We start from the raw sequence: 26,293 nt of genomic DNA on the forward strand, positions 1-26,293 counted from the left end.
TAGATGGAGAAAACATCCCTGGTCACGGCTGTCAGTCAGGCCGAGTGACTCACAAGTTTCAACGACGTGGTTCTGCCTTCCCCTGTAGGTGGGCTTATTGTCCACAATGGAAGCGACCTGGGCAAGGTCTTAGTCGGCGATGCATATGTACTTACGAGGAGGCAATGGGCCTAGTCAAGTATCGTTTTCGTACCGCAACAGCTCTCGTCGAAAAAGTCAAAGTAGAGCAAACAAACACAAAGGCTTCCAAAATACTATTCGATATCCATTCAGTAAACACATGAGCTATGTACCTCTTCGCTTCTTTATAGCGGCACAACAAGCATGCATAATAAAGCAACAACAACAACAACAACAACAACAATAACAAAAGCAACGCTGGTCCACGAACCACCAAATCAACAAACACACCAACAAATAGACGCAAGTCTTTTGATTTTCCAAATCCCTCTCGACAGCTGAATACTATGCATATTAGATTATTCTAGACCAAAACTTGATGATGTTCCCATAAGTATGTTAGAAGAAAAGTGAGAGAAAACTGATATGCCAAAAAAAAGAAAAGCAAGGGTGCGAGCGTGAGATGCTTTCCAAAAAGTCTTGTTCAAGTTCCTTCAATAACCCATTTCCCCCGTAAGTGTCGAGTTTTCGTAGTTCGTAGTTCGTACGTATGAACGACATCAACGCATCACAGCAACGGCAAACAGCAACTACAGCTGGCCTGACAAGAGGGCTTCAGTAGCTGTTTTCACCATTGAGTTAGCCATCATTCCTCACAAGAGTTGATCAATCGGGGCAAGACAAAGATACATACCACTGTTAATGTAAGCCCTCTTCAAGTCCAGTGGGACGCCAAACCTCCTCTCAAGTTCCTGCTTGATTCCCTTCTTGGTAACCGTCATCAAGTCCGCCGTCCTCAAGATCTCGCGAATCTCCGCCAACAGCGCGTCATCGCTCGGCATACCCGCCATGTTGGTCATCTCCAGCTCCTGCTGAGAGGGAGTACGGCCCATAAACTGAGACCCGCTGAACTGGGAGTGGCGATTACCGGCCATTAACATGTCGGAGTTGGCGAAAGACATACGACTACCGTTGTTAACGGGCAGATGTGTCTTATCGGTATAACCTCCGAGAGGGAAGCCGGTGGTCGAACCAGGGCGGCTAGCGTAGTTGTACCCGCCGCCATACTCGGACATGGCAACGTTGTAGGGGTTCTTGGTGGCGTATGAGAAGCCCGAGATTTCAGAGCGGACATCGTCGTTGTTGCCACCGTGAGAGGTCTGAGCTTCCCAGAGCTCAGCTTGGTACTCCTCCCACTTCTTCTTGGGGATGCTGGCGGGGTCGAACTTGCCCTCGTCCGAGATGACAATCTTCTGACCCGCTTCGCCAGCAACGACACGAGTGTTACCCCAGTTGAAGTCGTCCATGTGCCAGAAGGAGTAGAGAGGAAGGGCGAAACTGAAGACGGGAACGGCGATAACATAGAGAACCATCCAACCAATCATCTCCCACTTGCGACGCAGAGTGAAGATGATAGCTTGCAAACCGTAAATCGCACCAAGGAGAAGGAAGGCTGTCAAGGGAACGACAGTCGCATTACGCGCCACCAAGACGATCAAGTAGACAATATAGGCAATGGTGACGGGCTGAACAACCGTAGACAGCAAGTCGACAAACACGATGAATCTCATGCTGAAGCAGCAGAAACCGCAAAGCTGGTTCAACGGGATGAGTTCGATCAAGTTGTGCACGGTAGAGTTGATCCAACGACGACGTTGCGACAGGAAAACTTCCCACGTATCAGGAGCAATAGTCCAGGCGTGGGCGGCGAAGATGTACTTGGTCTTGTAGGCCGAGTGGAACTTGAGAAGCAGTGTTGTCAGGTAACGATCCTCACCAAGGTGAAGAAGGTTCTTCATGTGCAGAGTGTCGACACGAATGGTGGAATAAGCCTCAACGACCTCGCGACTGACGAACAGTGGCTTGCCAGAGTCGGCAGCGCGAATGCGGTACATGGAGAAACAGCCGGGAAGACAGGTGACGGAACCGAAGAGCGACTCGAAGGCCTTTGACAGATTGTGCGAGATGTAGTACTCGTACACTTGGATCATGGTAACGAAGGAGGCCTTGGCGTTGGTCAGAGCAGTCTCGCCGCAGACAGCGATAAGACGGGTATCCTCCAGGAAGGCAGCAACGAAGCGCGTCGCCGAGTCGGGCGCTACCACGGTGTCGGCATCGATTTGCAGCATGTACTCGTAAAAGGTCGGATTCACGCCAATGATGTTGCGGATCTGATGGTACATTTCCAACTCGAGCGGGCTCATAGGGAGGTTGTAGTGGACGCGGTTCAGGAAGCGCATCATGACCATCTGAGAGTCACGCTTGCCACGGTTACCGGGACGAGAGACCTCAGAAGGCTTGCCAACCTTGACGATAACCATGAAGGGAACGATGTGGCCTTGCACCTCGTAAAGACCCGAGTAGACCTTGCCCATGTTGTGCTGCTTCTGGCCTTCACCGAGCGACTCGAAGCTGAGAGGCTCAGGATCAACCGTCTCCGAAACGCCCAGAATATCAAGCACAATGCGGGGAGTAGGCCTATCGTTACCCTGACCAATAATCATACCGTCACAGACAATGATAAGAAGCTTGCGCTTATCATCGTACTGCATGCGGGCGGCGGAATCGATGGCACGGCGCAGTGAGTCTTCGTCCTCAGTGTAAGCCGGAACCATGCACATAATGAACTTGTCGAGGTTCTCTGGCATGTTCTTCTGGCCGAATTGCAGGGCAGCGAAGAACTTGAAGATGATGACAGTTGCCAAAAGAATCGAGATGGCCAAGACGAGATACTTGGAGAACTGACAGCGGGTCGAGTTACGAGTATCGACGTCGCCAACATAGAAGAGGTTATCCAGACAGAGCTTCATGTCTGCCTTCATGTTCACGTCGAGATCCAAGGCCTCCCAGAGCTTACTGACATCCTCGCCGGCCCTTTGGGTGAAAAGATCAACGACAAGTGGATCCATGAAGTTGACGGCATTGGGATCCGTGGGCTCGGGTTTCCCAGGAGCAGCGCGTTGGTGACGTCCGCCCTTGATGTACTGACTCATGTCATAAACACGGCCTTGGAGGATAGCAATCGATTGTGACTTGCCAGCGAGCTTCTTGACGTAGGGCGGCGAGTAACCAACGTTGCCAACCTTGTAACCATTGCCCTTGAGGAAGATCATCTGCTCCGCAAACCAGTCAGGACGACTATCATTGGTGAAGGCGCGGAAATCATGGAAATGCGCGTTCTTATCCTGGCTGCTGATAACAGCGGCCGCGTTGGTGATGTTGTCTGACTTGTAGTCGAGAGTGACCGTGTCCGCAATCGTGCCTTTCACACCGCGGCACAAAGCCGAAACCTGGACGGGGAAGAGGCCCGAAATGTCAAGACCAGCGTACTGTGTGAATGACTTTGAATCCAGGCGAGGATAGTGGCGTGGCGCGAAGTCACCAATGTCGAAAACCTGACCGCGAATAGCCGCATAGGCAGGGTTCTTGCCCTTGCCGTCGTAGCTGGACAGCTCCGCAGGACTGTAAACGTGCTGCTTGGGGCAGATCAACATGGGGAAAACAACAATGAAGAAAGCGGCAAGCAAGCAGAAGAACCAGATGATGAAGTTGATGGCCACTTTTTCTCTCCAAGCCATGCGGACGTCCTTGCGCGGCATCTTGCCGAGGATGCGAATGGCAAAATCGGGAATAAACCAAGTCAAACAATAGGTCAAGAAGACCCAGCGCTTACGACTAGGCTTGTCCTTGTACACCTCAACCTCGGCCATATCCTTTTCATTGGCCTTTTCCGCCATCTGCTCACGGGTCTCGAATGTCTTGAACATGTCGCCCGCGCCGATAGCAGTGCCGGCCTCTGATCGTGCATCCACATCGTTGCTTCCAAAGTAGCCGGCCTTCTTGTCGTTGTACATCTGTGGTGTAGAGCTTGTCGAGGGCATCAGGCGCTCCTTTGGATCGCTGAACGGATCTGGTGTAGAACCATTATCTGATGGCAACCCGTAACGGCCCGAGGTGGAAGTGTTCTCTCCAAGCTGTGCCAGTTCCATCCAGCATCGCTCGCTCAAGAAGACACCAGTAGCGCCGATGGCGACCTCGTTGCTTGGCCATCTCTTGTCCTCGACAACCATCTCGACCTTTTCGCGTTCAGTTCCAACCAAAATGGTGTCGGCATCTGCCAAGCCCAAGAACTCACCAAACGGCAGGAACAAACTGAAATCAGCGGCGCGCAGGCGCTGGCTGATCTCGGCAATCCCGAACGTCTGGACCTGTGCCCTGACGCACTTGCTATCAAACTGGTTCGCAATACGCCGGTCGTTGGGCTTGAGACAGAAGACGAAATAGCAATTTGTCCCTTGCGCAGTCAAGGCTGTCTTGACGTTTTCTAGCGCAGAGAGGAACTGAGCCGCGGCGCCTTGTTCCGATCCCTTGCTAGACTTCCTGCTGGGCTCTCCCGACTCGCTGACCTCGTCGATCGCGATATCCGACTCTGCCTTCTCTCCACGTAGGCGGCGACCTGGAGCGGGGCGTCCTCGCCGCGACAGAACACTGGGTGTGCGCATCGGCTTAGAGCTGACTGAGGCTTGCATCACCGTGGTCTTCTCTTGCGGGTGGACAACCGTATGAAGAGCTTCTTGGCCGAAGAGGCGGATGACAAAGTTGCTCTTGCTGGAGTTGATTAGGTTCATGAGGTCACCAGAAATAACCTCACCATTCTCCTCCACCAAGCCCTTGACAGGGTAGTCGACCTCACCAGCGAAGTGCTTGACCGTGAACGTCGCGGCGGTGTTCTCGGTAAAGAAGTTGCTGCCAGGCAACTTTGCAGTCGCCGAGCCAACCTCGATAGCGGGGTTCTTGCCCTCAAAGCGCTTGCGCAGACTCTCGAGAAGTTGCATATCAGTGCGATGACGGCGCGTCTGGTCATCCAAGATGCTAAGGAGACCATTTCCAGGCTTCAGCAAACCCTTCACGGCATCCGAATTATCAAAGTAGCTCGTCGCGGGGACAGTAACCTCCTCCAGCTCGAGCAGCTCGGCCTTGCGGTCGAAGAAGGTCTGCAGAGTCAAGTTGTACATGGACTCGGCAGCAGCGTTGTTGAGCAGCTGATCAAGGGTCGAGCCTGTGGAAGACTGCTGCTGGAAGCCGGGGAAATCAATTATGGAAACAGTGTTGGAGATGGCATCCTCAGCGGCGCACAGCTTCTGGTTGATGTTCTCGATAATGTAAGCGACGAGTAGCGAGTACAAGGTCCGCGCCAACTCATCGGCGTTCTCACGAGCACCCGCGGGATCCAACATAACCGTGACCCTTTCCTTGTGGATCATCTTGGTCTTGTAACCCAACGTTGTCTGGAGGTCCTGGACGCCAACACCGAGGAAAGCAGCGACAATGGCCAAAACATCCTTGTTCTTGACGGCGGTAACCATCTGGCCACCCTCATGGGAGAAGCCACCACTGTCATCGCCAGTAGCGGAAGTGCTCGATGTTGTCTCGAATTCGAGCTGGCCAATATGGAGGATGGCGGCCAAAATCTGGCAGATCTCGGCAATCTCGGTCCTGGGAAACTCGAGCTTCCTCAAGGCCGTCTTGAAAAGCTGAAATCCCTCGGCGTCGTTGATGCCAACCTTGAGTTGCGTGGGGTGACCCAGATACTTCCACCGCTTACCCCCTGTGGTACCTTCCTCAAATCCCAAATGGGCCTTTTCCGCGGGACTTGTACCAGCCAGGAGGTAGTACAGCACGTGGAAGTTGCGTTCTCCCGTTGGCACAGCCGCTATCCTGCTCCTTTCCAAACGATGATCCAACAACTTGGCACCGATGAGCTGTGGGCTGGTGGTGGATGCTGTGTCGTACTGCAACTCGAAAAAGAGACCGGCCTTGGAGGCCGTTGGCGTTGTGGCTGTCTTGGTGGTAGTGAGCGTGTCAAAGACATATGCGGCCAGGGACACCTTGTTGGAAAGGGGAGTTGAAGACTTGTTGAGGAGTGCCGTCAGGACGTGCGCACGAATGGTCGTCTTTCCTGAGCCCGATTCACCCCTATTGTCTCAGCCGTTAGTAACGAGGTCACGCCGCAAGGTATGACAAAAGCAAAAAGACAGCAACATACAAGAAGAGCACGGCCTGGTTCTCTGACCGATGACCGAGACGGATGTAGGCCCTCTCGGCCATGTCCTCGGCACCGCCCATGGCGGAAGACTCTCGCGTGCCATCTCCTTTCGTGGAGCTAGTGTATGTGTTGATGGAAACGAGTGCGTGGGATGAAAGTCGGGAAATCGGTAGCGAGACGTGGAATCGACTGGCCAGGTGAGCCGTCAAGTGTGTATCCGACTGAAGATGGGTTGGCAGCGAAGGTAACGAAGGTTGGGTATGGGCCCCTCCACCCGTCCCCCCTACGGGAGGAAGGTTGAGCGCCATGATGAACGCGCTGCTGGGGGACTAGTATGTATAATACTCGATATGTCTATAGGACCTCTAGGTCGTCTGGTGAGAAGTGTACAGCGTCCAAGTCGTCGGCGTCTGGGAAGGGTTGGAGTTTGCTGTCAAGTCGTCGAGGGAAGGTTGACAATGGTGTGATTGGGAAGCTGTCGTCCGATGCCAATCAGATGAACAACCTGCCTCAGCGAAATATGCGACGCGCTAGGTGTGTATACAGGACGAAACAGTGACGACAGTGAGGCAAAACGAGAGACCAGATGCGACAATGGTAAACGAGCGTTAGAGAGGAGAGAAAAGATAGAACAACAAGGCTACTGAGCAGGCCGGGCGTTCCTTGGAAACGCTCGAGGCCTGTTCCGAACCTTTCTGTAATCCCCAGCAAAAGAGGGAAGTGTGTAGTGTACAGCGATGGATGCCGTGGCTAGGAACAAAACGGTGGGTAGGTAGTAGTAAGGTAGGTAGGTTCACACCGGCAGCGTCGCCTGCTGTCTGATGGAGGCTATGGAGCTGGTTGACTGGGGAAAGGGGATTCCAATGTTTTCTCTCAGGCCGGCGCTACGGCGGTCTGCAAGGGCCAGAGCTGCAATTCGGATCCATACGAAGTACCTGCCCCCGTCCAGCATGTGATTGGTCAGCACAAGGTACGGGCTTCTCCACGTCCAGAAGCCAGTGCGTGATTCAAGATATCGATCCAGCTCCAAAATTCTGAACAAGGGAACAAGGCGAAGAAATGCAAAGGCTTCAACTTGTTCCACTTCAGCCTCCATGGGCTGCCTGCCCTTTTGATGCGGGAGCACATCTTTTCGATCGGATACACCATCGGATTTGGGTCAGGTCTGTGTTGTCCTGACTCTTGGGACGAACTGGTGATCCTCTTTGGGAGCCCTGTCGAACGGTTCCAGAATCACGCCGGTGTATATACGTACCACAGCTGGATTTTCTCTTCCTCAGGGGCACTTTGACCCGGCTTGATTCTCTTTTGCCCGTTCTTCGCCCATTGCGGTCAGCAACCAGGAGCCCCCCCGGAGCGGATGGACGCCCTATGACAGCATTGCTCGATTGGATTTCGGAAGTCGAGGGCCCATGCCCGCGGTAATAAGCATGCGATAGTGTGTGCGCCTGTCTGGGGGATAGAAACACTAAAAATTGATTGACATGCTTTGTCCTTTCAGCCGCCTATGCTGTTACATATTCGGCTGCTATGCTAATATCGCATTTAGGTGCATTGTGCATTGTCTCACTCCCACTGGTCATTCTCCACTGTTGATGCCAAGGACATTATCTGTTGGTTCGTTGGTTTCTGCAAGCCCCATTCTACACTACCTTAACGAACGTGGTCGGTGTCAGGGACCGCCGAACCAGGCCCCTTGGAACATTTTTCACGTCTTCTTTTCTTCTCCAGGTTCGTTGCCAAATGGCTCACTGACTAGAGGTATTTTACCTGAGGGTGTCGCGGACGAATATGGCTTGTCTTGTGAGGTGTCCCGGCAAGATCTGTGGGGTGGCGTGCCCTTGGGAATACGAGAGTTGGGGAACAATGGGGTGGATTGGGTGGCCCCGGCCTGGTGCTTCTGGCTTTGCGCTGCAAGTCTCCTCGTAAGAATTGGAAATAGTAGCGTACAGCACGTGCTGGCGGTACCACCTCGTAGGGTTTGTGCGGTGCACCGTCTGCCGGTGTGCCGCGGTCCGGCGTAGTCGGTAAGTATGACGCCTTTTGGAGTCTCGCTTTTTTGTTAGTGTCGAGCCTCGGAAATTGGGTGGACGATGCGGTGACCAGTTTTCAGCTTCCAACGCGAAAGGTAAAGACCGTGGGATGAAATTGATTTCGTTGGCTCGACATCTTTGCGAAGAACTGATGGAAACTGTGTACAAGGTATCGCATGAGCATGGGATCTGTTTGCTTGAGGAAGAACAGCCCAGAACAGAAGCGCGAAGAATTTGGAGTTTCGGTCACTTAATGCTGGCAGCTCCAGGTGAGGTGCCTGGATCCCCGCCAAAGACCCCGCCATTACTGCAGGAGCGTTCGGGCGCTTTGCCAGGAGGGTGTCCGCCATGAGGAACAGGAAGGAGCGCGGTTGTTCATCACGCCTCCGCAGACCTGCACCAAAATCTGCCAAAATATAGGATGAGTTTAGTTTGCCCTAGTGTGCAGCGGTAAGACGAGTTCATCCGCTTTCCTTTGATCATGCCCCTGAATACGTTCCCGCTCTAGGTACGTTCAAATCGGCGTGATGCACATGACCTGATGTCGGTTCCGATATTTTCGTGGGGCGCATATGTTGTACATTACATCCCATCAGGATTGCATATATGGAACCCCCATCAACCTAACCACCAAATGACCAGGGTCGTACATTCAGTTTGTACTAGTATATGTAGAACATATAAATCCTTGGTGATGGCTTCGTGTTTCCACTTCCAAAAGACCAAAGGCAACGTCAACACAAAGGGCCGTTCGATGCCGGCCCTTCAACATCGTTTTTGCCCATGTTTCTTCCCCAATAGAGCTTGACAATGCAACGCGGCGCAGGCAAAAAGGGGTCGGCAAAAGGAGAACAACAGGCAACTAAAAAAAGAAAACTACCCGGTTGGAGGTGGCACATGGAGTGTGGAGCAGCCCCCTTTGAGAGTCTCTTTTTTTTCGCCGCATCTGCCTTGGCTGCCAAGCACGATATCTCTCCATCATTAGGTCACTACTGAGACAATTCATTGTATCGAGGCCTCCTGTCTGTTCGATGCCAGTCATAAAAGCGAGACGGCACGCAATTATACACCACGTACCAAGGCAGTGGAACATGTCTCATTATCATGCCCGGTTTTTGGGTTAATTGCCGACTGGATTCCATAAACGTGCAAGTGTCCCATCGTCACCTTTGACGTGTATTCCATTGTGCTTGTCGTCAATTTAATTGTCCATGGTTCTTGATGGCTGTCCACTTCCTAGAGGTTGCGAGGCGGGAGGGTTTTGTTGCACACATTCGCGGACCGCTGCGTCGGGCGCTGAGGTGGTTGAACAAGTCGAACGCACGGGACGGGAATGTTTGTAACATGTCGCTGATGTTCGGACAAGACACGAGATACCCCTCCAGCCCTTTTTCGTGTTCAGACTCTCGAGACCCAATGGAACTATGTATCCGTACGTCCAGTGCCTATACCTAGTCTAGTTTATGTAACATGCAACAAATCTAACGCCCGGGCGGGCTCGTGCTCGTGGTAGGGCGGCTGTGAATAAGCTTTTCTTGAATTCTCTACAATCTAACCCTGGTATGTTTGTTAGTTTGGTACAAAAAACGCCCATCTCCATTCGAGAGCCCCCGAAAGTGAAGAAGCGTTCGATTTTCCAGTGATTTTCAAACAGATAGGCACTAGATGGGGACTACCCTTTTATATTTTCCAAGCTTGGAGGTCTTCAGGAGACGGATGGAGGTATAAAAAGAGGCATTTGTGGCGTATTACACCCTGGTCATTGTTGGTCTCTCCAAACGAAAACTCCAAGGAAGCCAATAAGAGCTCTATATCTCCCCTGTTCAACCCATGGCTGAAGAACCAAACTAACAAACATACCAGTATTATATTGTACAGTAGCCAGTCATGAGCTTGGACCCTACTTTTAGACGTCAATTCGCAGCGAAACATGCCATTCCCAATGCGAGGTTCTCAGCTCGGCCTCTGTGTGAGGATGTGCACCATCATCTATCCACACACAATGACCGCAGACGGTGGGGCCCAAGTCTTGCAGTTATGTAGTTGGTGTTGTGAGGGCTCGTATCCGATTGTCATCCAGCATCCCGTGGCCGTCCGGCACTCCGCCGAACGGGAGAGCCGTACCAACGCAGTGCGCCGTAAGCGAACGAGAATCCAAAGGCGAGAATCTCATTTGACCATCGTCCTTCCAAGCAGGCGTTGGGGTCGATCAAGTCTGGCCATCTCACACTCGACCAGCATTCCCTTCTTCAGCACAAAATCAGGTGGATGCGGTACAGGGCCTCAGGGCTCAACGGGGGAGATCCAATCATTGAGGCGAAAAATGGTTGCGGATCCTGGCATGAAAATCACTGGAAAAGGGAACGACGGAGTTCCATAAACAGGCCTGATACACCCGATACAACCAAACTGAAGCAGTGCAACAGCGCCTCACAAAGGAGCAAGGCTGTGAAAACGTAGCAGGATGTTTTGCAATGCACATATGGACTGATAACACCAAGAACGAGAAGCTCATGGTGGCACCGCAGGAAGGCGGTCGGCAAAAGCGGAAATAGGGACAACTGAAGTTTAACAAACAAAGATCGCATAATTGCATTTTTCCATCAGTAAGCCCTTCCCTCTTGGCCGACAGGGAACAATCTCGCTGGTAATTACGTTCCAGATCGACGTACCCAAACCGGGCCGGGGTGATTGTCGCGGGCGCTCCGTACATGGATCATGGGCATCCTGCCTCCACTGGTGAGTGAATTGGGATTGGTGTATTTTCCCGGCGAGTGCTGTAAACCGCCGTACGGACACAATTCTCCACCCCCCCACGGAGTTCTGTTGTTGCTCTCTTCGCGATCCCCTGCGAATGTGGTGATTTTTTTCCAGGCTTCTCCAGTGGGTGATGGGGTCACCTACGAGCAGCCCCAGCAGCAACAGGTAGCGAAGGGAAATCCATTCATTCCATGCATTTCCACTCTGGATCGCCCAGTCTGGTGGTGGTTGACCCCCTCTTCAGACCTTTCAGACCGTTCCAATTGATAGCCCAGGTGTGGTTCGAGCCGAGCAAGCTGAGCCTCCCTGCCACTACTACCATAGGTAGCCTGTGAGAATTGTCGCTGTTTCCTTCCACCCGCCGACCCCATCATCTTCCACCAAAACTTCACCCCATCATCATCCACTCGCTTCGCTGGGTTGTCGCTTCCTTGTCTCTGTCCGCTCTTGCCCATCCTCCCCCATTCTCGCTTTACACTAGCGTAGAGGTAGTGTACACCCCCCTTCGGTCACTCGCTTTCCCCCCCTGTACCTTACCTACCGCCGCCTGCTGCCTGCCCCTGCTGCTGCTACTGCTGCTGCTGCTGCTGCTAGCTGACGGGCAGCTAATCTGCAACATTCCGGATTTTTCGAAATCCGTTTCCTTTGCATCCCGTCGCAGGAACTCGACTTCACCTGCTGTCTGTCACTGTCACCGCACCGCTTTGCATGATTGCTTGTCGTTGACGTTGGCCGCCTTCACTCGCTTTGGTGGTTCTCTTCGTCCGATCTTTTGCGCGATCGGTGTCCGTCGTCTCTCGTTTCGGTGCCATCTTCATCTAATAATACCATACACTACTACCACTACCACTACCACTACCACTACCAAGCAGACGGTACCAAAAGACACGGTTGAAGCATTTGGCAGAGGATATTGACTATCGAAACATCCACTACTGACCAGAGCTGAAACAACCACACGCGAAGCCTCAATCGCACAATTACTCGGCCATCATCGATACTGTACACACACTTCGACCACCACCACTCGTTCGCATCGCTGTCCTTGTCGGTGAGAATAGGCGTGGGCCAAGTCTACGCTCTTGTTCCCCCCAAGGGGCTCCCGGAATCCATCTGACACTTTGCCGTCATCCCAACAACACACCATGGCGAACCGCATGTCAATGTATTCCATGGCCTCGGACGCCGGTATGGGCGGACGGGGTCCTGGTCAGCAACAGCCATCCCAGGTCTCAACCACGACTCTCCTCAACTCCGTACACAACATCTACCTCTCTTCACAACCATACCGTCTGGACGCCGGCACAAGTCTCGTCGTCAACACATGGCTTACGGCCTCCCAAGCTGGTCCCGATGGTCACGTTGGTGGAACCGTTGATGGCGCTCTGGCTTTAAGGGCATGGGAGCACGCTCGCCGCCGTGCTGAGGATGGATGTATCATTCTTGGGTATGTCCTTGTTTGACCTACACACCTTGTCTGGTACTAACAGGTGAATGACTGCTAGATCACTGCACAACTCGACTCCTTCGCTCTTGCGACCCTTCCTGTCCACCATTCCCCTTGAGATCCCTGCCTCGGTGTACAAAGCACTCGATGCTATTGAACCGTTCCTTCGCTGTGTAACCCCTTACAACCCCTCCACTCCGAGACAGACCGGCTTGGCCGTCACCTTGACCCTCAACCTTACAGGCAACCTTACTGCCGCCTCACTCTCGCTCACACAAGGTGGTATCGACACCGACAAGGGCTTGTTGGGTGTCCCCTCTGAGCCTGGATTCAGGGCCTTTGATGTCTTTTACTACCTGCTCACCACGGCCTCTACCCCTGCCGAAAGAGAGTTCCTTGGGCTCAAGGCCGCGTCTCAATACAGCCTTCTCGCCCGGTCCGGCACCTACGATCCCCCATCCTATCTTCCTACCGCCGATGATGGTGCCGCTGCCGACGACTTCAGGTCTGCCCTCAAGGACATCGGCATCAAGGGCTCTTCGCACCGCAACCTCATCTCGATCTTGGCCGGCCTCCTCAAGCTCGGCAACACACTCGATTACAATGTTGACCAAGAAGTTTTGGAGGAAATATGCGAGGATGTCGGTGGACTTCTTGGTATCGAACCCGAAATTCTTGCCAGGCAACTCAGCACCGACGACCGGGCGACCTTGATCGGAGGACTCTATGAGGCTTTGGTCGATTGGGTCATCAAGAAGGCCAACGATGCTATTGCCGTGCAGATGGGTAGATCCAAAAATGGCGATGACTCTAGCGACGGTGCCTCCCGGAGTGGTGCGCCCACTTCCAACGAGGACAGTGGCGATACTGTCTGCCTCACTGTCCTCGAGATTCCCGACCAAAACTTGGGCAAGGCTATTGCCATGCGGGGCATCTTCGACGACACTCAGGGTATCAACTCGGAAATGAAGGCTGACGGCGTCGAGGTGGTTCCCGTTTCCAGCTCGGTTGTGCGGGAAATGCAGAGTGCTGTTGCAGAGTGTGGTCCTGATCTGGGTATTATGGTTGGCTCGGTTGGCCGGGAAAGGCAACGCCTGATTGAGAAGCGCGAGGAAATCTTGGAAAAGACTGCCTTCGCGTCAGAAGATGAGGGTTTCTTGAGGAAGCTCTTGCTCCCGGTTCCCACCGAGGGTATCAACCTCGGCCGTACTGGCCGTGTGGATGTTGCGGATCTTTTGAACCGCAGTCGTGCTTGGTATCACCTCTGCATCCACCCCACAGACGACTCACCTTCTAGTCTCGCTGCCCTTCCTGCCGTCAACTCAGCCTGGTCAGCTGGAGCTGTTTCTCGTCAGCTCCGCACCTGGAGGCTGTCCGAGTGGGCCAACAGACGCAATAAGCACATTGACTACACGGCCGATTTTGATCACCATGAATTTACTCAGCGGTATCGGCCTCTGGGCTGTATGGATGGCCGTGACGGTATCGAGAGCTGGATCCTGGAGCGGGGCTGGAGCAACGGCGAGGTTGTTGTGGGCAACGAGAGGGTATGGATGAGGGAGAGCGCCTGGTGGGAAGCCGAAAGTATGTTGGACCTGAAGCCCATGGAAGCTGAGAGGCTCAACAGCATGCGCAACCTGATGGCCCCAGGGGTCATGGGCTCGGGCTATTCTCACAACGGAAGCGGCTTCTTCCCGCCTCAGGTACCTGCTGACCATATGCGTTCTCCCTTTGCCGATGGAACCTCCAACGGGAGCTACGATCACCTCGCTCTGGGTGGTAATCTTAGCCAAAACAACCTCAACCCGAGCCCCGTGCGTGCTCCATCCGTTGCCCCTACGAATATGACTGGCATGCGCAGCGGTGATTACGGTCTTGGTCCCAAGGGCGATCAATACAAGGGACAGGTCTTCTACAACGCTGAAGGCCAACTGGTTTCGGAATTAGAGCCCGACCTTGCTGAGGGCAAGAAGATCGAGGAGCGACCTATCTCCTCCCAAAGGAAAATCTGGGTCTTTATTGTTTGGGCTTTGACGTGGTGGATTCCATCGCCATTACTCAAGTTCGTCGGTCGGATGAAGCGGCCTGACGTGCGTATGGCATGGCGTGAGAAGTTTGTTCTCTGCCTCATTATCGTTATTCTCAACGCTATCATCGTTTTCTGGATTATCTTCTTCGGTCGTCTTCTCTGCCCCAATTTTGACAAAGCCTGGACCTCGGAAGAAATTGAGAATCATGCGGCAGAGGATGACTTCTGGGTCAGCATTCACGGCAAGGTTTACGACATCACCAAATTCTGGAGATTACAGCACAGCGACAACAACATTGACACCACGTCGGATGTAATGATGCCGCTTGCTGGCCAAGACCTCTCCGCTTACTTTGTCCCGCCTCTCTACATTTCCTGCCCCGGCCTCGGCATCGCGGATACAACTACGTTGCAATTCAACACTACCCCTGAATATGTTGTGGCCCAGCATATCTCCGGCCCAACGCAGCCTAATATTCGGAGCAAGCTCTCTGAAAGATACTGGTATACCGACAGATTCTTGCCCGCCATCAAGGAGTATTACCATGGCGACGTGGTTTGGGATTCCAAGAAGATTAAGCAGGAAGGCCTAGATTGGAATCACCCGTGGTTCATCTACGAGGATCTCGTTTACGACATGACCGATTACATGTACACCGCCAAACGTATGAATAACGATGCTACATACACATTCATCGACGCCAAGATCACCAACATGGTCAAGAACAACCCCGGCCAGGACTTGACCGAGCAGATTAACGACCTGATTGATCGCGCCAGTAGCAACCAGACCCAGTATGAGAGTGTTATGAACAGTCTTAACTGTGTCAAGAACACGTTCTACATTGGCAAGCCCGATTTCCGTTATTCGGCCAGGTGTCAAGTCAACAACTACATCTTGCTTGCATTTTCCATTATTATCTGCAGTATCATCGTGGTCAAGTTCGTGTCGGCTCTTCAATTTGGATCCAAGAGACGCCCTGCTCCCCAGGACAAGTTTGTCATCTGCCAGGTGCCCGCTTATACCGAGGGTGAAGACTCGCTGAGGAAAGCCCTGGACTCTTTGACAGCCCTCCAGTACGATAACAAGCGGAAGCTGATCTTTGTTATCTGCGACGGTGTCATCGTCGGTGCTGGCAACGACCGTCCTACTCCCAAGATCGTCCTCGATATTCTCGGTGTTGACCCCAAGGTTGACCCACCTGCCTTGGCCTTCAAATCCGTCGGTACTGGAGCCGAACAGCTCAACTACGGCAAGGTCTACTCTGGATTGTATGAATTTGAAGGGAACGTGGTACCTTATATCGTGGTTGTCAAGGTCGGCAAGGAGTCTGAGCAGTCCAAGACGAAGCCCGGTAACCGTGGTAAGCGTGACTCGCAGATTCTGCTCATGAGCTTCCTCAACCGCGTCCATCACCGTGCGCCCATGAATCCCTTGGAACTGGAAATCTTCCACCAGATCAACAACATCATTGGTGTGGATCCCGAACTTTACGAATACCTCCTCATGGTCGATGCCGATACCTGCGTTCGCGAAGATTCTCTCAACCGCCTAGTGGCTGCCTGCGCCAATAACGCCAAGATTGCCGGTATTTGCGGTGAAACCAGTTTGCAGAATGAGGATCTTTCGTGGTGGACCATGATCCAGGTTTACGAGTACTATATTTCTCATCATCTAGCGAAGGCTTTTGAGTCTCTCTTTGGCAGCGTTACCTGTTTGCCCGGTTGGTAAGTTTTGCTGTCCCTCCACTCACTGATTGTTGTAGGCAATACTGACAATTCAATAGTTTCACCATGTACCGCTTGCGTACTGTTGACAAGGGAAAGCCGCTCATTATCTCGGATGATATTATCCGCGAGTACAGCGATTGCTATGTTGACACCCTCCACAAGAAGAACCTGCTCTCGCTTGGTGAGGATCGTTTCCTCACCACGCTCATGACCAAGCACTTCCCATACATGTCTTACAAGTTCATTCCCGATGCCTACTGCCAAACGGCCGCCCCCGAGACTTGGAGCGTTCTGCTGTCTCAGCGTCGTCGTTGGATCAACTCAACCATCCACAACTTGGCTGAATTGATCTTCCTCGATGAAATGTGCGGTTTCTGTTTCTTCTCAATGCGCATTGTCGTCTTCATCGATCTCTTCGGTACTATTATTCTTCCCGCCACTTGCGTCTACATCGTTTATCTCATTTATACGGCCTCCTCCCACACTGGACCGTTCCCTCTTCTTTCGATCATCATGATTGCGGCCGTGTACGGTCTCCAGGCGCTCATCTTCATCCTCAAGCGCCAATGGCAGCACGTGGGCTGGATGATCATCTACCTCCTCGCCTTCCCCATCTACTCCTTCATCCTGCCCATCTACTCGTTCTGGCATCAGGATGATTTCGCCTGGGGTAATACGCGCGTTGTCATTGGTGAAAGCGGTAAAAAGCAAGTTGTCGCTGTCGACGAGGAGGGCTTCAACCCCCGTGCCATTCCTCTCCAGCGCTGGGACGAATATGCCCTCGCCAACAACCTTCCCGGTCGTCGCGGTGGCCCTCTTGAGAAGGGTATGGACGAGCACCTGGGCGGTATGTACGAGGAGACCTACGAGGTCGATGACATGAAGTCGGTCTACTCTTCGGTCCGCCAGCCGTCCGTTCTTACTGGGTTCGGTGGTCGCGGTGCCGGAGCTTACATGCCCCCTCACAGCCCTGGTTTCCCGCCCAACGGCGGCGGTAGCGGCGCCATGACCCATGCCAGCACCTTTGTCGGCGCCTCCCCCTTCACCGAGCAGAACAACCTCATGAACCGTCAGAGCATGGCCTCGATGGGCACCATGGTCGAGATGCAGCGCCGCGCCAGCCCGTACCAGGACTTCCCTGGCGGTCATAGCCGCGGCCCCAGCCAGGGTGCTATGCGGTCCATGACCAACACGCCTCCTGCTCTCGGCGCCGGCGGCATGGTCAACGCCCGCCTGTCCACGGCCACGGGCATGAGCCTGGGTATTCCTGGACACCGTCCCGGCATGAGCCATTCGGAAAGTTCGCGGTCGTTTGACTTCCAGCGCAGCACTCCCGGCCCCGATGACCAGATGATCATCGAGGCCATCCAGGGCGTGCTCCGCGAGGTTGATTTGGACACGGTGACGAAGAAGCAGGTGCGGGCGCTGGTGGAGCAGCGGTTGCAGACGGAGTTGGTGGGTGAGAGGAGGACGTTTATGGACAGGCAGATTGATAATGAGTTGGCGAACATGTGAAGTGGAAACATGTGATCTGATACATGAAGGATGGAACCTGATTTCATGTCATAATGGATGCCGGGTATTGAAGTGACATGGATTGGATGGGTTTTTGGATCATTTATCGTTTGTTAGTGGTTGAGACAAAAAAATATTAATGGATATAGTAGCATAGACACTATCTTTTTTTTGGAATACTTCGTAATTTCTTGGCTTTAAGTTTTATTGCATAGTTATATCATATCATAGCAATGTATCTTTGCATTTGCACCCACGACGAAGCTGAGTTTCTAATTTGTTGGTCAATGGTTGATGTTTGGTTGGCGTCATTAAGGAAAGGCACGATGAGGAATATGAATCTTGGGTGTAAATGTTGAGTTCGAAATCAACCAAGTAACATCGAATCGCGTTTCAAACCTCGTCCATCTCACTGGTCGATTCGCCTTGAACCATGAGCAGGAATGAACACAACAGTCTATTCTCCAGATTTGACGCGTTGAAGTCATATTTCTATGGACCCTCTTTCAAATCTCCTAGCCAAATACTATATACTCATAACCGGCAGGGCAACTTGACATGCGATCTATAACAGCGTACCGACCGACCGACCGACCGACCGACCGAACCAGATATATGTAGTTTGTACACTCAATATTCGATCTTACCCACCCCTTTCAACCTCAAGTACACATCCGTGCCCCATCCGTACAAACTCTGCACCGCAATCCCTCCCCCAAAGTACTCAGCATACGCCCTACTCAGCGGCAACCCATACCCCAGCCCGGCAATTGTGCTCCCGCCCACCCCCGTATTCGAAATCAGCCCCATGGCCTCCTCCCCCCACGCCCCCGGCGACTCATGATGATCATCATCATCCGCGTCGTTAAACGTTGTGAACGAGTATCTCCAAATATTCGGCAACACGGCCGGGTTAATGCCTCCTCCCCTATCTCTGATCCTGATCGTCACCCCGGGCGCACGGTCATGTAGCGGGATGATGCCATGCTGCGCTTGTTTTTGTTGTTGTTGTTGCGCTGCTGCTTTTCCTTGTTGACTCGAAGAAATCGAAATCGAATTCGAATTCGAAGAAGAAGAAGAAGAAGAAGAAGAAGAAGAATTCTTTTGGGAAGAATTAGGAGGGCAATAATCCGAGTAAACACCGGGTGTCGCCGCGCTGGCGGAACTGCTAGCCGGCTCGGGCGCAATGGTTACTACGACCGGCTCGCGGCTCATGCCGTTTTCCACGGTCGCTCTGAACGCGTTCTTCAAGAGTTCCGTGACAATGTACTCGAGGTGCATGGGCACAAACGCAAAGGTGGCGTCCGGCTCGCCGTCCACCACCCACTCGGGGCGCACGCCGTAGTTAAGCTCGCAGATGTCGGCGACAAAGTCACCGCACGAGTCGATCACGCTGGCGGGCCGCAGGGTCGTGTCAATGACGCCGATGTAGGACGGGTGCGTCTTGGGCTCTGGACAGAGCGTGGGCGAGGCTTCCGGGTCGAAGTGCGGCGTAGAGCTGTAGTGCAGAGCTATGTGCTGCTCGGCTACCAGGCGGGTGCCGATGCGCGCGCGCAGGTGTTCATCGAGGAAGCGGGTCACTTCGCTAGGGGAGATGTACTTGCGGCATTCGATGAAGCCCTTGGCCAGGATGGGAATGGTGTCGGTGTGGGTTTGGACGAGCTCGGCGAGGACCTGGGTGAATTTGATCTCGTCGTCGAGCGAGCTGATGGTTTTGCCTTGCCAGGGGAGCAAGGTCGAGAGCGAGTGCTGGTAGTTGTTGTAGATGCGCGAGATGTTGGGGTTAGAGACGACGATGTAGGGCAGGTTGCGCAGGGCTTGGATGCGGTGGGCGAGGCGGATGGGGAGCAGGGAGAGGGTGAAGCGCGCCGAGGAGAGGAGGGCTTCGGCGGAGAGAGGGGGGCGGCCGTGTCTGGGAGAATGAAGCCATTGTTAGGTCAACGCCTTGGATAAAGTGGAATTGGTTGTTTACTTGACAAGATCGGCCAGACTCAGCTGGTGTAGAGGCTGGTTAGCCAGCCATGGGACTTTGTCCTCTAGCTCATGGCGACTGCTGAGCGGGCGGTCGTAATGGGGTCTCGCGATATTCTGGTTCAGGATGGAATAGAGTCTCGGGTAGTTTGAGGAGCTCAAGGAGGCCTTGAGAGGGCTGGGAAACCTCGACGGCCTCGCGATGGATTTCATGTCGGCATGTTGTGCGGTCGCGGGTTTCTGTTACGAGACTGAATTTGGGACTACAACGTACTTCCAATTTTGGTGCAACAGGAAGTACGTAGTTGTAGGGTCCGGTGGAGAGTGCCGTGTTGCTTCAGTTCGTTGTCATTCGATGGTGTGTGTGTGCGCGGGACGGCGATCAGCGCCGCGATGGGATGACATAGGTAGCAGTCAGCGCTGAAACAGGGTTATCGTGGTCCAATCGATACGCTAGGCGATAAGGGGCTGCCCACAGGCCGCCGCTGCTTGGAGTTGGAGCACCTTGAGGGCTGGGCTGGGCTGAGGAGTGCTTCCGGGCACTTGCTTTGGCTGTGCTGTCTGGGTGCTGTCGGTTGCTCTCTCCTCCATCCAGCATGACGCATCCCCATTGCAAGTTCGGACTTCCTGGTTGAACACATACTAGGCACAGTCAGTCACACGGTTCAAGTTAAGTTGTACAAATTGAAATCTTTCTTTGAATTCATAACAGTCATCAAATGGCCGCCTTTATCTGTTCCAGTGGAGAGTGTCACTGGAACGACAGCGAAACACCGGCATGTAAGCCCCGGGCCCCCTGTCGCTGTCAACACTAGGTAACCTCCGTCTCGCTGTTACCCCGCGATTGGTGCCCCGCATGAGATCCATCACCAGATCATGCTCCTCTCTCTGAGCAGGCGACTGGCGTCTCATCCTATATCTGTCCTTCCCGTTCAAATATCATGTCATTCGCAATGTTGTTTGTTGTCCTTGACGCCTAATGCTTCAAACATGCTGTTGAAATCGGATGCGCTCTTTTACTGGGTCCTGACCTCCTGGTCGGCCTCGACGCCCTTGACGTGCTCGTGGTTCTCAAGGGTGGAAACAGAGCCCTCGGGATAGATGGCCCTGTAGTGAAAAAAGAGAGGGTCAGCTCTTGTGTCTAATTCTGAAGACGGAGGCTGTCATACTGGAAGGCCTTGATGAGGGTGTACTCGTGGCCAATCTTGCCGCCCTGCGCCTTGACGTCCTCCTTGGTCTTGGCGATCTCCTCATCGGTAGCGGTGTCCTTGAGGGTAACCTGACATGGTGAACAGGTCAGTAAGAGTCTTATGGGTAGTGTGAGGCGCGAGTGCGGCATGCTTACAATGTAAGAAGGCATCTTTGCGGTGGTGGGAGGGTTGTCTGGTGAAAAGGCTGGTGTTGCTGTATGGAAATATTGAAACAGAGTGTAGTGGTTGGTCGTGAACTTGGAGAGTCGGTACTGCGTCTCGAGGAGCGGACGAAGGAGCATCTTATACGTGATCAAGGGACATGCACAAGTGGACTCGAACTACCTACACCACAGATGCACATGTGCCAGATAAGCGGCAATCATGCTAGATTGGTCTTCCTGCCACGCCGTCAGGAGCCACAAGTGACGCGGCACCAGGGACATTAGCATTCTCTGGAGCGGGTGATACGTCATATCCACTTGGACCAGACTTGCTGCGCCTACCGCAGGTCGTTTTGTGACTTGTGACACTCTGTTGGCTGCCAGGCGTGGGGATGACAGAGACAATCCTCCATCTCAGCGCCCAACAAGACAGCCTTGCACACGATCACCTAACGAGCGCTTAGGCGCGGGCTGAGACACTAAGAGTGGTGTGGGAGGATGGATCCAGCCATCTTCCAACCATCTTACTACTTAGGATCGTGCATGTTACCTGTCTGTTGTAACTCTGAGCCTATACGCCATACCCTCCTTATGTGTGTAAATCGGAGACAATTACGTATGTAACCCTCAAAATGGTGTGTTATGCAAGAGGGGATGCCATGGCTGTTTGACTTTGCGGGCCCATTCGACATTCCTCGGTCGAGGCCGTAAGTCATCAACTCGCTCTGTCATGGTCTCGACTCTTCTTCAACCGTTAGGTTTTGTTGGCGGTCCCTGAACAATCCAATGCATTTACATAGCGTGGTATGTAGTCTCCACCAGTGAGGAAGGGCTTGGTACAATAGAGGTATTTAGGTTGGTCGACCATCCAACGGAATATCTTCGTATAAGCCTCTGGAAATAGTTACTCCGAAGACACAGCTCACTCAGTAGTTGGCTACGGTATACGTTGGGTTCGTCTGTTGTTCAAGGTTCCAAGACTTGAAGGTCGGGAGTCGGGACTGCCTGTCAGGGTCTCCAACTCCCCGCATGCTGCCGGGCATAGGTCCCGTCCCGTCGCCTGCCGAAAAGCGGTCCCACCATTCAGGTATCTTATCGCTTATCGATAAACATCTTGGCGGTCCATCAGAAAACCGACTATCCAAAAAATTTGGACAGCAGCTTTTTGGCAGTTGAATTGGGAGCGAGTCCCGTCGCATTTCCACTTACACCTGCTTTCGCGACCGCGTGTCCATCCATACTACTGAACTTGCAAAAAGTTCACGGACACCAGCCGTAATCATGGCCGACGTCCAAGCTCACAAACCCCATCGGGCTTCCAAGAAGTCCAAGGAGAAGGGGGCCTCCAAGCATACAGGTGGTATGTGTATCCAATTGTTACTTTTATCGTCACTATTCACAGCTGACCGTCCCTGTAGAAAAGAACCCCAAGGCCTTTGCCTTCTCCAACCCCGGTAAACTTGCCAGACAAGCCGCCAGATCTCACGATGTAAGAAGACATTCCATTGCTCCATCCTTCCATACCCCTTTCAATTAACTGGTCTTGTCCCACAGATCAAAGAGAAGCGTCTTCACGTCCCCGCCGTCGACCGTCTCCCCGATGAACCACCCCCAAGACTCGTCGCCATCGTAGGCCCCCCTGGTGTAGGAAAGACCACCCTTCTCAAGTCTTTCATTCGACGATATGCAAAGGAAACCATCCAAGATCCGGTGGGACCTATCACGGTCGTCACCTCCAAGAAGCAGAGATTGACCTTCATCGAATGCGCCAACGAACTCGAGGCCATGGTCGACATTGCAAAGGTCGCCGACATTGTCCTTCTCATGATCGATGGAAACTTCGGCTTCGAGATGGAGACTATGGAGTTCCTTAACGTCCTCGCCGCCACGGGTATGCCCGGCAACGTCTTTGGCATCCTCACCCATCTCGACCTGTTCAGGAAGCCTCAAGCACTAAAGGAGGCAAAGAAGAGGTTAAAGCACAGACTTTGGAGCGAACTCTACCAGGGTGCCCACCTTTTCTACCTTTCCGGTGTCCTGAACGGCCGTTACCCCGATCGCGAAATCCACAACCTCTCCCGCTTCTTGTCCGTCATGAAGAACCCCCGCCCGCTCGTTTGGCGCAACTCCCACCCTTACACCATCATCGACAACTACCGTGATGTCACCCACCCCACCCAGATCGAAGAAGACGAGAAATGCGACCGAACGATTGAACTCTCCGGTTACCTCCGTGGTACGAACTTTTCCGCCGAGGGCCAAAGGGTACATATTGCTGGTTTAGGCGACTTTACAATCAAAGAGATGGAACAATTGCCGGATCCTTGCCCGACTCCCGCTATGGAACAAGCGCTGGCCAAGGCCAGTGGCAAGACTGGCAGAAGGCGACTCGACGAGAAGGACAAAAAGCTCTGGGCGCCCATGGCGGACCGCAGCGGCTTGAAAATTACTGGTGATCACATCGTTATCACTAGGGAGAACGGCTTCACATTCGACAAGGATGCTGTGGGCGTTGAGCGCGGCGAAGGAGAACAGCTCATCATCGACCTGCAGAACGAGAGGCGTCTCCTTGGTCAAACGGACGAGGGTGTCAAGCTGTTCGCGAGCGGACAAAAGATCAACCAGCTCCCTGTCGAGGACGAGGATGTCGGAAACACTGGCCGCAAGAGCCGAAGAACCGCCAGACTTGCCGATGGCGAGAGTGGTGAACCACCTGAGGACGAAGGCTTCGAAAGCGGAGAGGAAGATGAGATGGAGGATGGATCCGATGTCGAGTCCGAGTTCAACGAGATGAAGCTGGGCAAGATGTTCAGGAAACAGACCGACGACGACCAAGAAGAGGACATCGCCTTTGCCGACAGTGACTCCGACCTTGGTTCGATATCCGGCGATGAAGACCAAGGATCCGACTTTGACGATGACGAGGACGACGAGGAGGATCCTGAGCTCAAGTGGAAGGACAACATGATGGAGCGCGCAAGTCAGATACACGGAAGGAGGAAACCCTTCCGCGCTGTCGACTTGGCGAGGTATATGTACGACGAGTCGATGGCCCCTACAGAAGCCATCAAGAAATGGGCCGGTCAAGACGAGGAGGAGGACATTGAAGAGGATATCGAAGAGGACGACGATACCTTCTTCCGGAGGACTGGCAAGGAGGACAAGGAGGACTCTTGGGAGGATCGCATGATTCCCAAGTTCGACTACGAACAACTAGAAGCCAAGTGGTCTGACAAGGACGCTGTCGAGGCCCTCCGAAACAAGTTCGCCACCGCCAACCTACTTGACGACGCTGAGGGTGAGGGCGAAGATGGTTCGGATTTCGAGGGTCTTAATGACGAGGACGAGGACGACGAAGGTGACGGTGCTTTTGAGGATCTCGAGACAGGGGAGAAGCACGGCGCCGACGACGAGGATGAAGAAGAAGAAGAGGAAGAAGAGGAGCAGCCAGCAGAAAGCCTCGAAGCTGAGCGTGAGAAGAACGCCCGCCGAAAGGAGGAGCTCAAGCTTCGCTTCGAAGAGGAAGATCGTGAAGGTTTTAAGAACGATAAGGCGATTGCTAGGCGAGAAGGTGGCAATGATGACGAGTTTGGAGAGGACGACTGGTATGATGCCCAAAAGGCCATGATCCAGAAGCAGCTGGACATCAACAAGGCGGAATACGAGAACCTTGATGAAAGCCAAAGGATCGCTGTCGAAGGCTACAAGGCCGGCAAGTACGCCAGGATGGTCATCGAGGGTGTCCCAGCAGAATTCGTCAAGAATTTTAAGCCACGGATGCCGATCGTTGTCGGAGGTCTTTCGGCCACGGAGGACAGATTCGGCTTTGTGCAAGTTAGAATCAAGAAGCACCGTTGGCACAAGAAGATTCTCAAGACGGGAGATCCCCTCATCTTCTCCCTCGGCTGGCGCCGATTCCAGTCTCTTCCCATCTACTCCATCTCTGATTCTCGGACGAGAAACAGGATGCTGAAGTATACTCCGGAGCACATGCACTGCTTCGGTACCTTCTACGGCCCCCTGTGTGCCCCCAATACGGGTTTCACATGTTTCCAGTCCTTCTCTTCCGCCAACCCCGGGTTCCGTATTGCGGCGACCGGTACAGTACTGAGCGTAGACGAGTCTACCGAGATCGTCAAGAAGCTCAAGCTGGTATGTTACCCTCCGCCTATTGTGTATGGTGTTTTTGATGCTAACAACTCGTCCAGACCGGCACACCATACAAGATCTTCAAGAACACGGCCTTCATCAAGGACATGTTCAATTCGGCGCTGGAAATCGCCAAGTTCGAGGGTGCCTCCATCAAGACCGTCTCGGGTATCCGCGGTCAGATCAAGCGCGCACTCGCCAAGCCCGACGGCCACTTCCGTGCCACCTTTGAGGACAAGATCCTGCTCAGCGACATTGTCTTCTTGCGCGCGTGGTACCCCATCAAGCCGCACCGTTTCTACAACCCGGCCACCAACCTGGTCGGCTGGCAGAGCATGCGTCTCACGGGCGAGGTCCGCCGCGACCAGAACATCGCCACGCCGCTCGACAAGAACTCGCAGTACCGCAAGATCGAGCGCGAGACCCGTCGGTTCAACCCTCTTCGTGTGCCGCGTGCCCTCGCGGCCGAGCTGCCCTTCAAGTCGCAGATCATCCAGACCAAGAAGCAGAAGAAGGAGACGTACATGCAGAAGCGTGCGGTCGTCGTCCGCGGCGAGGAGAAGAAGGCGCGCGATCTCATGCAGAAACTCACGACGATCCGCAAGGAGGTGGTGGAGAAGCGCAAGGCCAAGAAGGCGGAGCAGCACGAGAAGTACAAGAAGAGCCTGGAAGAGGCCGAGGAGCGGATCAAGAGCAAGGAGAAGAAGGAGAAGAAGGCGTATTGGGAAAGGGAGGGTAAGAAGCGTGGTCCTAGCGGCGACCAGGGTGGTGGTGGTAAGAGGAGGAGGTAAATGTTGTTGTCAAGGGGAAAATAATTGCTTGTTTGTTTCAGTCATCATTGTCATCATCATCGCCTGGGTTCACTTTTGGGAGTACTACTACTACTACTACTGTATATAGAGAGGCATCCACATCCATCGATTCATACCCGGGAAAGAAATTGTTTCTTTTTTGCTAGCACGAGCGAAAAGCATTGGTTGAGATATTCGCTAGTTGGTTGGTGGGTGGGTGGTCCTAGAAGTACTTGTTCGTGTGTGGGTGTGTTTTAGGGGTTGCATTGTAGCACAAATTGTTAGTGCATACTTGCCACTTGCCTCTGTTGCGGATTGCTCGATTTGGTTCCACTGTTCACGACGAC

General features: G+C 53.4%; 5 protein-coding genes across 5 annotated transcripts; 2 read left to right on the forward strand and 3 right to left on the reverse strand.

The window, feature by feature from the left end:
• Nucleotides 1-528: 528 nt before the first annotated feature.
• On the reverse strand, nucleotides 529-6,716 carry B0T23DRAFT_222387 (chitin synthase-domain-containing protein). Its single transcript, XM_062833752.1, has 2 exons — nucleotides 6,167-6,716; nucleotides 529-6,096 (listed from the first exon to the last, which is right to left on the reverse strand). Exons 1-2 carry the CDS (start codon nucleotides 6,472-6,474, stop codon nucleotides 774-776), a joined length of 5,631 nt encoding a protein of 1,876 aa, XP_062690244.1. The 5' UTR covers nucleotides 6,475-6,716; the 3' UTR covers nucleotides 529-773.
• A 1,342-nt stretch (nucleotides 6,717-8,058) lies between these two features.
• B0T23DRAFT_364658 (uncharacterized protein) lies at nucleotides 8,059-10,912 on the reverse strand (the record flags this gene model as incomplete). Its single annotated transcript, XM_062836348.1, has 5 exons — nucleotides 8,059-8,593; nucleotides 9,277-9,435; nucleotides 9,524-9,644; nucleotides 10,324-10,443; nucleotides 10,872-10,912. The coding sequence occupies 5 exons, from the start codon at nucleotides 10,910-10,912 to the stop codon at nucleotides 8,504-8,506; spliced, it is 531 nt and encodes a 176-aa protein (XP_062690245.1). The 3' UTR covers nucleotides 8,059-8,503.
• Nucleotides 10,913-12,131: 1,219 nt separating this feature from the next.
• Nucleotides 12,132-17,681, forward strand: B0T23DRAFT_323031 (chitin synthase 6; the record flags this gene model as incomplete). Its single annotated transcript, XM_062835331.1, has 3 exons — nucleotides 12,132-12,406; nucleotides 12,465-16,163; nucleotides 16,223-17,681. The coding sequence occupies 3 exons, from the start codon at nucleotides 12,132-12,134 to the stop codon at nucleotides 17,679-17,681; spliced, it is 5,433 nt and encodes a 1,810-aa protein (XP_062690246.1).
• A 630-nt stretch (nucleotides 17,682-18,311) lies between these two features.
• Nucleotides 18,312-21,012, reverse strand: B0T23DRAFT_415003 (uncharacterized protein; the record flags this gene model as incomplete). The annotated part of the gene is made up of 7 exons (XM_062839577.1): nucleotides 18,312-19,593; nucleotides 19,654-19,892; nucleotides 20,056-20,169; nucleotides 20,427-20,552; nucleotides 20,684-20,759; nucleotides 20,822-20,931; nucleotides 20,998-21,012. The coding sequence occupies 7 exons, from the start codon at nucleotides 21,010-21,012 to the stop codon at nucleotides 18,312-18,314; spliced, it is 1,962 nt and encodes a 653-aa protein (XP_062690247.1).
• Nucleotides 21,013-22,158: 1,146 nt separating this feature from the next.
• On the forward strand, nucleotides 22,159-26,293 carry B0T23DRAFT_364667 (uncharacterized protein). Its single transcript, XM_062836349.1, has 4 exons — nucleotides 22,159-22,366; nucleotides 22,425-22,495; nucleotides 22,561-25,158; nucleotides 25,215-26,293. Exons 1-4 carry the CDS (start codon nucleotides 22,288-22,290, stop codon nucleotides 25,944-25,946), a joined length of 3,480 nt encoding a protein of 1,159 aa, XP_062690248.1. The 5' UTR covers nucleotides 22,159-22,287; the 3' UTR covers nucleotides 25,947-26,293.

The sequence above is a fragment of the Neurospora hispaniola genome, assembly GCF_033458365.1.
Source record: "Neurospora hispaniola strain FGSC 10403 chromosome Unknown B0T23scaffold_7, whole genome shotgun sequence".
Lineage (NCBI taxonomy): Eukaryota > Fungi > Ascomycota > Sordariomycetes > Sordariales > Sordariaceae > Neurospora > Neurospora hispaniola.